Source organism: Scophthalmus maximus, chromosome 9, assembly GCF_022379125.1.
Source record: "Scophthalmus maximus strain ysfricsl-2021 chromosome 9, ASM2237912v1, whole genome shotgun sequence".
Lineage (NCBI taxonomy): Eukaryota > Metazoa > Chordata > Actinopteri > Pleuronectiformes > Scophthalmidae > Scophthalmus > Scophthalmus maximus.
The window spans coordinates 22638189-22650477 of NC_061523.1; the positions used below are offsets into that span (position 1 = coordinate 22638189).

The 12289-nt window shown below is 48.3% G+C and overlaps 1 protein-coding gene and 1 long non-coding RNA gene across 9 annotated transcripts in view; one reads left to right on the top strand and one right to left on the bottom strand.

The window, feature by feature from the left end:
- The window catches only part of LOC118319371 (protocadherin Fat 4), a 106050-nt gene extending 102036 nt beyond the window's left edge, over window positions 1-4014 (top strand). The window contains exon 17 of the mRNA XM_035649729.2: window positions 750-4014. Coding sequence (XP_035505622.2) covers window positions 750-2656 — 1907 coding nt within the window. The 3' untranslated portion in view covers window positions 2657-4014. The remainder of the gene's footprint in view (window positions 1-749) is intronic.
- LOC118319372 overlaps window positions 1-12289 on the bottom strand; it is a 63991-nt gene that overhangs the window by 5326 nt on the left and 46376 nt on the right. For 3 of the 8 annotated variants that reach the window (XR_004795964.2, XR_004795963.2, XR_004795968.2), the window contains one exon: window positions 10340-11148. The exons of 2 other annotated variants lie outside the window; for them this stretch is intronic. This is a non-coding gene — a long non-coding RNA (uncharacterized LOC118319372). Of the gene's footprint in view, window positions 1-8531; window positions 10112-10339; window positions 11149-12289 lie in introns of those variants that run through there. 3 more of the 8 variants (XR_004795965.2, XR_004795966.2, XR_004795967.2) reach the window with 2 other exon arrangements.

Genomic DNA, 12289 nt, shown 5'->3' on the forward strand with positions numbered 1-12289 from the left:
CTGGGGAGGGGAATAACTGAACCTGATACTGTGGACTAATATGGTAAAAATGAACAATCTGAATTATTGCTTGACCTCTTTTTTACACGAGGAACCAGCGCATATATTTCTAAACAAACATATATTCCCCGAGCACGCAGACCCGTGGCGGACCGCCATGTTCACCAACAGCCCGTGTTTCTCCCGTGTACTCACTTTTTCGAGAGCTAATGAAAAGACACAAATGGATTTAATTTGCGCCGGGATAAATTCAATAAAATCTATTTACATCGGTGAGGCAGCGCTGTGAGGCAATACACACAGAGCGAAAGATTGAATTAGACACAGAGACGTTCATCCAACCCAGATGTATGTCTTGAAGCTATAATGGCACTGACGATGGAGTCTCTGTTTTAGTAAAAAAAAATCATATCGCTACTCTCAAATTGGCCGGTGATACATTCGGCCCATGATATTTTTTTTTTTACATTGTTTTTGAGGATGTGCTTTCTCTCTAAAATTTCTCTCTTTTTTTTTTCATCCTAGGCTTGAACCAATTACCCGTCTAAACAAAATTCCTTTAGCGCTGATTATAACTCCCAGTTCCTGTTATTTTCAAGGAAGCCATCCAGCCTTGGCAGACATTTTGAAAACCAATCAATTGGAAATGACCCCCCCCCCCCCCCTCCAGGCCACCGTTATGTCCTTGTTAGCTGCTGTTGGCTGTTTCTCATTCGTCTGATCCCGTTCTCGCTCTCGTTGGCTTGCAGGTTTCGACGGCTGCTTGGCCTACGTGAGGTACAACCGGGAGAACCTGCCGTTCACCGGGGAGCACGGCCTCGTCACCTTAACCAAGACCAGCTCGTCAGTCAAGATCGGCTGCAGGGGTCCCAACCTCTGTCAGAGCAGTCCGTGCTGGGACGGCCTGATGTGCGTCAACCAGTGGTACACGTACCAGTGTGTCCCTCCGGGCGACTGTGCCTCCAATCCCTGCCAGAACCAAGGCAGCTGTGTGCCGGACGCCCGCGCAGGATTCACCTGCGTCTGCTCCGAGTTCTACACGGGAAAGACGTGCGAGACCTTGGTGGCCTGTCTGGGCGTCCAGTGTCCTCAGGGCACCGTCTGCAAAACAGCCAACAACGGCGGGTTCGTGTGCAGCCCCAGCCCCACGGCGGAGACGATGGTCCTCCCCATCTGGGCGGTGCCAGCCATCGTCGGCAGCTGCGCCACCGTGCTCGCCTTCGTGGTCCTCGGCCTGATCCTGTGCAACCACTGCAGGGGCCGCAACAAGACCAAAGTGCCAAAGGAGCCAAAGGAGAAGAAGCCCAAGGAGAAGAAGAAAAAGAAGAAGAAGGGCAGCGAGAACGTGGCGTTCGACGACCCCGATAACATCCCGCCGTACGGAGACGACATGACGGTACGGAAGCAACCGGAAGGGAACCCCAAACCGGACATCATCGAGAGGGAGAACCCTTACCTCATCTACGATGAGACAGACATTCCCCACAACAATGAGACCGTCCCCAGTGCCCCCTGCGCCCCCTGCAACGGCCCGGAGGCGGATATTGAACACTACGACATCGACAACGCCAGCAGCATCGCCCCCTCGGACGCAGACATCATCCAGCACTACAAACAGTTCCGTAGCCACACGCCCAAGTTCTCCATACAGAGACACAGCCCACTGGGCTTCGCCAGACAGTCGCCCCTGCCGCTCGGAGCGACGAGCTACAACTACCAGCCTCAGTACACGCAGGCGCTGAGATCCACGCCTCTCAGCCACTCCCACTCAGCCTGCCCCACCCCCAACCCGCTGTCCAGACACTCCCCCGCCCCGTTCACCAAGCCCTCGTCCTTTTACCGCAACACTCCGACCAGGGAACTCAACCTGGCTCGCCGCGACGGCAGCCCGCTCGACTTGCACAACGACATGTGCCAGCCACCGCCCATGTTCAACTACGCCACCCGGCTGGGGAGGCGCAGCAAGAGTCCGCAGACCATGGCCAGCCACGGCCACACCTCCAGGCCCGGCAGTCGGCTGAAGCAGCCGATCGAGCAGATCCCGCTGGAGACGGGGCCTCCCGTGGGGCTGTCCATTGAGGAGGTGGAGCGGCTGAACACGCCGCGCCCGCGCAACCCCAGCATCTGCAGCGCCGACCACGGGCGCTCCAGCTCCGAGGAGGACTGCCGCCGGCCTCTGTCGCGGGTCCGCAACCCCGCAGACGGCATCCCGGCCCCGGAGTCCTCTTCGGAAAGTGACTCTCACGACTCCTTCACCTGCTCGGAGATGGAGTACGACCGGGACAAACCGGCCGCGTACAGCTCCCGCGTGCCCAAGCTCTCGCAAGTCAACGAGTCGGACGCCGACGACGAGGACTACGGCGGGCGCCTCAAGCAGAGGCGTTACTCGAGTCGGCGGGCAGAGGGAGGGCCCGGTGTTTCCCAGATGCCCCCCGGCGACCAGCACTACACCCTGCCCCACAAACTGGGCCAGCCAGCCGGGGGCTTCAACTGGGACAATCTGTTGAACTGGGGCCCCGGCTTCGGACATTACGTCGACGTGTTCAAGGACTTAGCCCTGCTGCCCGAGAACGCGGCGGCGAAAGACATTGAAATGAACAGTGGGGACGGTTCGGTGACCATTCTAAACGAAGGAGAAGCCGAGCAATATGTATGAGACTGTATTTATTATGATGTTGTAGAATATGGTGATGTTCTCCATTTAAAAAAGAAAAGAAAAGGAAGACTGTATATTTCAAGAGAGCATTGGACTCCATGTGTTTCTTACATAATTCATAAATAATAAGACGACTTTCAATGCAGTAAGGCAGAAAAAAATGGCACCTGTATCGTGACAGACTTTGTCATCGGCCGCCTTGGAACAGTTTACCAGTCTTTTTCCTTAGGTTCCGAACTTCGACTGAACAACCGTGCGTTCATCTCTCCGGAGCCTCATTACAACGAAATCCATTGACGCCGCAAAAAAAAAAGAGAGAGAGAGAAGCAAGAAATCCCCGTCTGAATTCAATTTAGCGACTGCAAAGCTCCGCTCACGTTTTATCTTGATCAAACATTTTTCTGTTCCGTATTAACCGATATTGCCCCCCCCCGCAAAATTTAAAAAACACCTGTCACATTCACAGCTGAGAGATGAGGAGGGTCGATAACGTTAACACTCGCAGGGAAGAGAAAAAATTCCAACGGGGCCGTGAAAGCAAACGACCCCCGGTGTCTGTCTTTTTGTTTTAGGGCTCATTTTTTTCCCGATGTCGCCCCGGGATTCGCAGACCCTCGCCGGTGTTACGACCCCGTTTCCCTCCGGACTGTGTCCGTGCCCCCGGCGTGTTTTCTCACAGAAGACTGGCTAAATGCTCCAAGAGTGGGGATCAATTACGTCTCCTGCCTTACAGACATTTGAGGATTTCAGTTCTTGGGGGTGGGGGTGGGGGTGGGGGGGGGACTTCTCCGGCCTAAGTTTCAGTCGGAGAGGAGTCTTGTTTTCATCTATCTTTGGGAAGGGGTTTGTGGGCGGTGGGCTGTAAGTGTTGTCTGTCACGCATTTGCATTTTCTGACAAGCCAAGTGTTGTTTTTTTTCTTCCCGACGACGACAATGATGATGATGATGATGATGATGATAATGTTGATGATGTATGATGATGATGATCGTATAAACGTGACCCCAACTAAAAACACTATGAAACTTGTGTACATTTTATTTTTAAAATTTCATGAGAAATCATGGAGTCATCCGTCGTATTGGTCGTCCATGTATGGTTTCTACATTTTTGTTTTTGTACTGTTTATTAACTTAAATTACTTAAGCTGTGTTTTTATGGATATTTTCATATGCTGAAATGTGTGTACGTTTGTTTTCTTACTTTCGGGGAAAGTAAGACTGAAGACTTATTTTTTACATTTTGTTACATATGTAACATCAGTATTTTCCACTTTTTTGATAAAACTATAACATGCTGTATGCTTTGTACCTGTAAAAAGCCAATAACAGAATAAAAAAAAAAAGTATTTATTTAAAAGTCTGCTTTAGAGACTCTCTTTTCCTCTGGGTGGGGGGTAAAGCAACTCATCCAGAGTCGTGTACTCGTCAGCGTCGGCTACTTTAAAAAGGAATAGTCACCTTCAGGCTCAGTTTACCTCTTTTTCTCCCGAAGCACTTGTGTGGAAAAGGTATTTCCATATTCAGTGCTCACTCTCACTCTGCCGTCTTTGAATAAAACCGAGTCGGAGCATTACAATTTCCAAAAAAAAAAAAAAAAGGCATTCCGGGTCCCGGGTGAAACCGAGCCACCTCGCTCAACGGCCAAGCAAAACATCAAGCGGAGTCGGGCAACGCTCGGGCCCTATATTGCTTCTCCGCAATTATTTACATCTGGCTTATTGAGCAGAACCCGTTCCCTTTTTCGTGTGTCATAGCTCAGTGAGTCGGTATGCAACATGCTTATCTTCTCCGTCATCGCGGAGAGCGAGAGGGAGAGAGGCCACGAGAGAGAAAAACGCAGGGAGCCGTGAACCCGGCGAAGAGTGACGGGGGGGGGGGGGGGGGGGGGGGGGGCGCATGGTGGTGGTGTTGGGGAGTTGTGTTCCCTTCTTCCCACAAGCGCTGTTTCTGGACGTAATCCAGACGACTGCTGGACTTCATCGAACGGCGGAGGAGCTCGCGATGGGCTTAAGGAGTAATTGCAATATGAATATTCTTAGTGTGAACAACGCAGCGTGGGTTTATTCCTGTTGATTGTTGTTTCGGTGAGCGGCAGGTCGTTTGTGTTGCAGCAGAGTAATCGCGTGTGTGAGCCTCGTATAGAAATCACCAAGATGTGAAGCTCAGATCGGAACAGTGGGTCCCCCCCCCCCCCCCCCCGCCTTTAACTTTTCTCCGTTGAATCCACAAATGTCATCAAAACATAATTCCCATTAAGGACGATTCCCGTGTTGACTCAAAAGTCCCCCCTGTATTCCTGGAAGATTGTGGCACTGGGCGGCGATCGACCTCCACGAAACACGCGGTTCCTCCTCCCCGACGCCTGTTCATGAAGATTGATTATTCCGAGCTTCGGCGTAATCACGCCAGCGACTGCGCCTCTGCCCAGTTTCTCGCAAATGACCCGTGATTAAAGCCGCGTTGAAACAAAAACACACACACACACACACACACACCCGTCACTCTTCCTCTCATTTCGTTGGTCCCATCTGATTGGACTGCGGCGATGCGAGAGACGACGAGGACGAGGATGAGCACCGTTGCAAAATCAAACATTGAAGTTTAGAGAACACCCAAAGGTTCAGAAGTGTGACGCCGGACCTGCGTCCTCCGTCAGTGGTGGGAGCCCCTGATCTATTGAATCCTTCGCAGCTGACGCGTTCCGCTAGGCCACAGCGGTTTGACCCGGTTTCGGAGAGTTAAAGTGCCCCAGGACCATCTGAAGGGAACGTCTTCACCACGTGTCCGTCTATTTACTGTCGGGATTCACGCGCTGTGTCGTGTCACTGCGGGACACAGTTGAGTAACTTCCTGTTTAGGTTCGGTCGACAACGAATGAGTCTCTGCTACGAAGTGCTAATCTGCAACGGTTGAAAAGGCGCGATGAATTCCGTCAAACTGCTCGTTCTCTCCGACCAACGCTGCTAAACACCCAGCGTGCTACGTTTACAATGATGTTAAATGACAGAGCGGGAGTTACAGAAGCCACAGCCAGTAGATGTTTGGTATTTCTGCTTGATGAACGACTTTGAACGAGCTTCTCTTGTTTTGTTTCTTCATCCTTGGTAACAGCCACGGAACAATGTCGACGCCCGGTCCACTGACTCACTCGCTCTGGAGCTTTTGACTGTTGGACTTGGTCTCAATCCGGAGCTTGATGCTCGGCCGTCGCAGGACTGTCGATGTTCTGTCGATGTTCTGTGGACGATGCACATCTGGTGCTGATGTTGATTTAAAAGTGACGCTAAACATACGAAGAAGAAAAAATACACTAACGTAAAACATCAGTAATTTGGGTTGAGAGAGTTTACTTTGTTTTCTGTGGGTGAAAAATGAACGGACTCGAGACCCCAAAAAAACATTTTTCTCGTGTAACAGTCTCAGCATCTTCATCTTTAAGAGGCCGTGAGTTGCACTTGTGTCAAAATCAAAATGCAGCAGAGATATTCTGAACTTTCATATCCATCCCTCAAGTGAGTGAAGCTCGTGAACAGCGGCTCCTCCATTTCCCACAATGCAACTCAACGGAAACCACACCTTCCTCTGTTCCGTGCCCTCATCTTGCAAACTCCATGAGCCCCAAGTCTATCATGTCAGAAATTCAAGATAAACCGCCGCTGCTCCTCGTGATGAGTAAATTGATCTCTACGTGTAGAATGTGTCACACACAAAAAAAAAGGAAATCATTTCGCTTCCAAACTTTCCGACCTTAATCCAGGTCACAGTCCACATCCCGACGTGCGGATGCTTCTCCGCACTCTGTCAAACATTAATAAACATGTTGCACATTACCCTCCATTAAAGCCTCGTGTGACCACGGTTACAGTACCGCCCCCCCCTCCTCCTCTGTATATACAGTATCTACCCTCAAGACCGCTCGATACGTCTCCTCTCATTGGCCGAGTCCTCGCGTGTGTGTGAGCGCAGCCTGACGGACAAATCATCGCCTCGTCCGCTGAAGGCTCAACATGCGAGACAACATTAACACTCCACAAATTATCGCCCCCCCCGATCTGAGGGGATGGGATGGGATGGGAGGGGAGGGGAGGGGAGGGGGCACTACCCGACCGTCCCACATCTGCATCAAAGCTGCGAGGCCTCGTCCGTCCAGAAGTGTTCTCTAATGCCGTGTGTACCGCAGCCAGCCGGTGCCTTTCAACACACATGAAAGCTTTGACGAGGAGCTGGAGCTGTTGGGAAATAAAAAGGGAAAGACGTGTGTGTGAGGAAGACGATGACTGTCTCGTCCCTGGGAAAACTGCCCTATCTTCCTCTTCGACTGTGAAAACTCTGTGGTTTCCCCCTCCAGCACTGAGGGTCTTGGATTAAACTCAAGGCATTCGGTCGCCATTGGCATGACGACGTTTTGCAGAAAGTGTTCGATAGACGCTGAACAGACGAAACGCCGTCGCCGAGAGAGTCGCTGGCTCGAGTGTCATCGCCGCCGCCGAGCGCCGCCAGGCTCCGCATCTGGTCCTGATCCCCGGTGTGACATCCTGCCGCTTCAGCAATTTCTGCTTTTGTTTTCTAATACGAGGAGTTGCTGCCGCTGACTTGAAAAGTCCCAGTTAAAGTCGCTGCGTTTGGTCGACTGGCAGAAGAACCGTCACTCCGGTGGGAGAGAGTCGGATTCTCCCAGCTGCCCCCCCCCCCCCCCAGTTTCTTTCGTTTTTTTTGCTTTGACAAAAGCAGATGTCGATATTGTTTACACCGACTTTGGTTTAATGACTTTGGTGACTAACACTCACACACACTGTTTCGTTCAAGTGCACCCAGTGGGAATAACTGCAGCAGGATGGATTCACTTAAACTTCCATCTTGCACTTTTGTTGCAGCAAAACTTTAAATACTGTTTTGAAACTAAACAGGTTTCATTTAAAGAACCCGTCCAGTCACGTTTTAAAGTATATCAAAATAACCTGCTATGCCTGAAGTTTTTAAAAACACTCTGAAATGTGGCTGGAAACCATCCACTCTCTCTCGCTCACTGGGGAATTCCGAAACTATGAATATTCATGATATGCAAATAACACAGGCCCCGCCCACCACGGCTTTCCGGTTTCTTTGTCTTGTTCCAATAGCGATTGGTTTTCTGTATTTGTGACTGCTGGAAGAATGTTGCGCGGCAAGACGGCTAGAGGCAACATCGGAGAGTCAGCCATAAAACTTTTACCAGCTGCTAATGCTAACGCTAACTGTCTGCTCACACACCCGCCGTCCTCTCGTGGATGCTAACTGCTAATGCTAGCGCTAACTGTCTGCTGACACACCTGCCGTCCTCTCGTGGATGCTAACTGCTAATGCTAGCGCTAACTGTCTGCTGACACACCCGCCGTCCTCTCGTGTATGCTAACTGCTAATGCTAATGCTGACTGTCTGCCGACACACCTGCCCTCCTCTCATGGAGGCTAACTGCTAATGCTAACGCTGACCGTCTGCCGACACACCTGCCGTCCTCTCGTGATTCGCTGCCCCTGCTGCACTGGAAGTTTCCAGTTTCTTTGTCTCGTTCCAATAGCGATCGGTTTACGGTATTTGTGACGTACCATATCTAGCTTGAACAGGATTCGTTTGAATTTTAAATTGCAGCGAAGTGAAACAGAAATCTCTTCCTCCAGTTGTGTAATGTGAAAACACTAGATACAAGTCCCTTTAGTCAACGTCAGACATTTTATGGGACAGACACAGAAGAAAAACACTTTTTTGAGTGGAGCTTAAAGTAACCTAAAAACAACAGATGAGTAAATTTATCTTTAAAAGAATAGATTCACAGATTGAGATGAGAAGAGAAAAACTTCAACAATCTATCTTTATTAGAATGACCAGTTATCAGTTCTTAAAATCCAACCTTTACTACATTGCACACTACCTTTCTCCCCCCCGTGGATGCGTGAAGCTCTGTAACTCTGTCTCTCTGTTCTGCGTCCGGACCTCTTTGCGTGAGAAGGCCCGGGCCGTGCGAGAGACATGTAACCTGGCGGGAGCCGCTCCACCGAAAGCACGGCCAAGCCTCACGGCAGAGGCAGTGTTCCTTGTACAATTTGTACAAGCCTTCGTTCTCTCAAGAATCTCTTTCCCGCTCGAGCGAAAATTGCTATTGTAGCTGAAACGGAGCAGATATTAAAGCTAATCGAATCACAATAAGCACAAACAAATGGAATTTGGTGCGGCGTGAATCGGAACCGAATACGTTTGGGAAGTACTTGGCGATACCCAGAATCTACTTGACAGTTCATCCTGAGTATCAGTATTTTAATATCACACAGCCCTCAGGAAACAGATTCAGTTTGCTCAGTTGAAAATGGGATGAAGGTTGTCAAAACATACCAAAAGTTCAAGCGTCAACGTAGACTTTTCTACATTAGACAGTGAAAACTTTTAAACAGAACCTCTACATTTCTGTCATAATGTAAACAAACTCAGTCTGATAAGCACCGGAACAAGCAGGTAGGTGGATCTGAAGATTCCTAAAGGTGCTGCAGTTGGTAAAAAAGTCTTCAAACCATCAATTATCAAAATATCAACAACAATCAAATTCGGTCAGGACCGGAATCTGGAGATCCAGAATCAGTCGGGACCACGTTCACTCAGACCTACTGGGTTGACATGATGTCAATCAGACTGAATCTATATCCGTTTTAAACTGAACCAGGAAAATGTCAATCGATCCTAAGCTGTTGTCATGTCGTCAGATTCAGATTTGTCTTCCTGACCCTGCAGCTGCAAACCTAACGGCTGTAAACCCACAAAGGCAGAGCTGTTCAGAAAAGAATATTAGATGCATTAGAGGATTACGATTTTGAGCATTTCTCTCATTTAGCATGTCTTTTTTTATTGTCTCCTGCAAAGCACTGTGTAATTATGTTTTGAAAAATAGAGATTAGGGCTTCACGGTGGTGCAGTGGTCATCTAATCTTGGTTCGCTTCCCGGTTTGAACACTCCAGGGCCTTTCTGTGTGCAGTTTTACATGTTATCCCTGCATATACGTGGGTTCTCTCCAGGTTCTCCAGCTTCCTCCCACAAAGACATGCCGATTGGGGTTAGGTTGATTGGAGACTATAAATTAAACCATAGGTGTGAGTGTGAATGGTTGTTGGCACTGGGATAGGTTGGCGACATGTCCAGGGTGACCCCGCCTCTTGCCCAATGTCAGCTGGGATTGGCTCCACCCCCCCACCACCGTTAAAAAGATGAAGCGGCATAGATAATGGGATGGATGGAAAATAAAGATACTGAGGTCTTATGCCCGTCGCATTTCATATCCCATGCTGCACGGCCTCGTTCCATGAGGGGGGAAAGTTTCGGTTCCGCCTTCGTGTGGCCGCCGCTCCTTTCATCACGCTCGAGTTCAGTCGGACCGCAGCTCCGGCAAACAGTGGATGTGAGCGGGGTTCTGCTGCCGATCACTCATGATCTGTGGCTCGCGGATAGAAAAATGCATGCGTGTAAACGATGGTCAACGAGCAAATCGCACAGTCAGGGTCCAAAACCTCAAGACGAGAATATAACACACACACACACACACACACACACACACAGGGATGACTCCATGTGGACTAACAAGCCATAGTGTGGGCGGACTGGCTATCTGAATGTTTACTGTTCCTCCAACCACCGCTGAAACAAACACCCACCTTCACGGTCACGACTGGAGTTTTTTTATTTTATTTTCACTGTATAAGACTCAGTTTAAAGAAAAACTATGAGTTCAGCGATTATGTCTAAAGACGCATGGTTACGCCTTTGCAATTCTCGTACAAACATTGTAGCAACAAAGTGCTTCACAGAATAAAACACACACACACACACCCAGAGCAAAACAATAACAGGAACTGAGGAAACGCTATTATAAATCTCATAAATTTACAATGAGGAAAAACCAAAGGCAGGTAAACACAGAGAGATAAAATAATAATAATAATAATAAAGTTGTTTGTTTAAAAAAAGAAAAAAAAGAAAAAAAGAATAACTAGAATTTTAAGTAAGATAATATCAGTCCAGGGAAATAGAATGAAATCACATTCCTTTAAAACAGCCTTAAATTCCTCATTACAGTGCAAGACGTCTTAATTATGATTATTTATATTGGTGTTTGGTTGAGGATGTGAATTATTGACTTGCTCTTCTGTAACCTGATTCAACATCTTGATTATTATCTATAGGAAATTAAACTGCATGCCGCAATTTTGCAATTCCTTCACTTATATTGACAACAAATACCTCTTGAGCGTTCCCTGTACTTCATTACCTTTTAAAAAAAAAACGGTACTGTAAGTCCTGTGCTCTCTACCTTTTTCCATGTGTCACGTTTTCTGGACGGGATTTCCGGGGGCCTACCCGTGGAGCCGTGTGGTCAGAACGGTAGCGGTTTTTTAAATTCTATTTGTGCTGAGTTAGGCAGAAGATTACCCAGGGACTGAAAACAATGCTGGCTCCGATGCCAAGATCTGACTTCAGCAAAAAAAACACAAACATCCAACAATGCACCGAGGGAGGATTCGTTCCAACGTCGTTCCGTCCAAAACCACAATCAGCAGCCATCAGCAGTTAGAGGAGAGGGAAGGAGAAGGGAGAAAAAAAAAAGAGGTTTATTTTCTGTGCAGCAACGTAATGCAGGGGAACGTTCACCTCGAGTTCGTCGTCCTCTTGCACATACGGTGGCAAACACCATCATCCCTCAGTCTCCTGCCTCAGACACGTTTAACGTTGTGAGGAATTCTTTTAGTTCCACGTCTATTTCCACTAATTTGTTTCTGATAAAGTAGTCACAAGGACAGTGTAAATACTCCAATTCTTAATGGATGATGAATACGTTATGTTACATTCTGCCTTTCGTTACATGCTTTAATGCATCTGGCTACGAGGAGACTTTCCCCGGAGGGACGTAATGGTGAGGATCAGAGCGCAGAAACGAGAAGCAGCAGCAGCAGCGAGCGAGCGAGCAAGCGAGCGAGCGAACTGGGATTCAGACGCTTGTTAAAAGTTGCCCAGGAGACTTTTATTTTATTTTATTGTAAACAAACAACGTTCAGTGTTTCCCCGCTAAAACACACCGTGTGCAACCTCCAGGCGCAACATGTTTAATGTGTTTCATACACTTATAAGCGTACGTTGTTCCCATTTGGTTGCATCTTCTTCACATTTCGTTGATGGATTGCTGCCCTTGGCCACGAGCAGTTGTCAGGAACGTGCATCACGCGCGCACGCGATAGTATTTTGCAGCAGTGGACAATGATGGTACTACAATTTATGCGGTAAATTAATTAAGACCCATCTAAATAACCGTTGATACAAAACAGAATTATTAATTATTAGCCTAATATAATGTGCATTATAAATTTTAGCCATGCTAACAGTGTAGCCCCAGGGATGTCAATGTAAGGCTTCCAATCAGTAGGTCAACAACCATTAAATGACATGACATGGAATTCGGTTTAATTATCCATGATCCATAGTGGATGGATCTTAAACACTCTCTGCTGCTGAACATTCTTTGCAGGTGGTGATTGCTAAGAGCTTCAGTTATCCATATTTTCAAAAGAGATTATAATACTCTGGTACTTCTTCTCTGTACTGGACGCTACAGTGACGC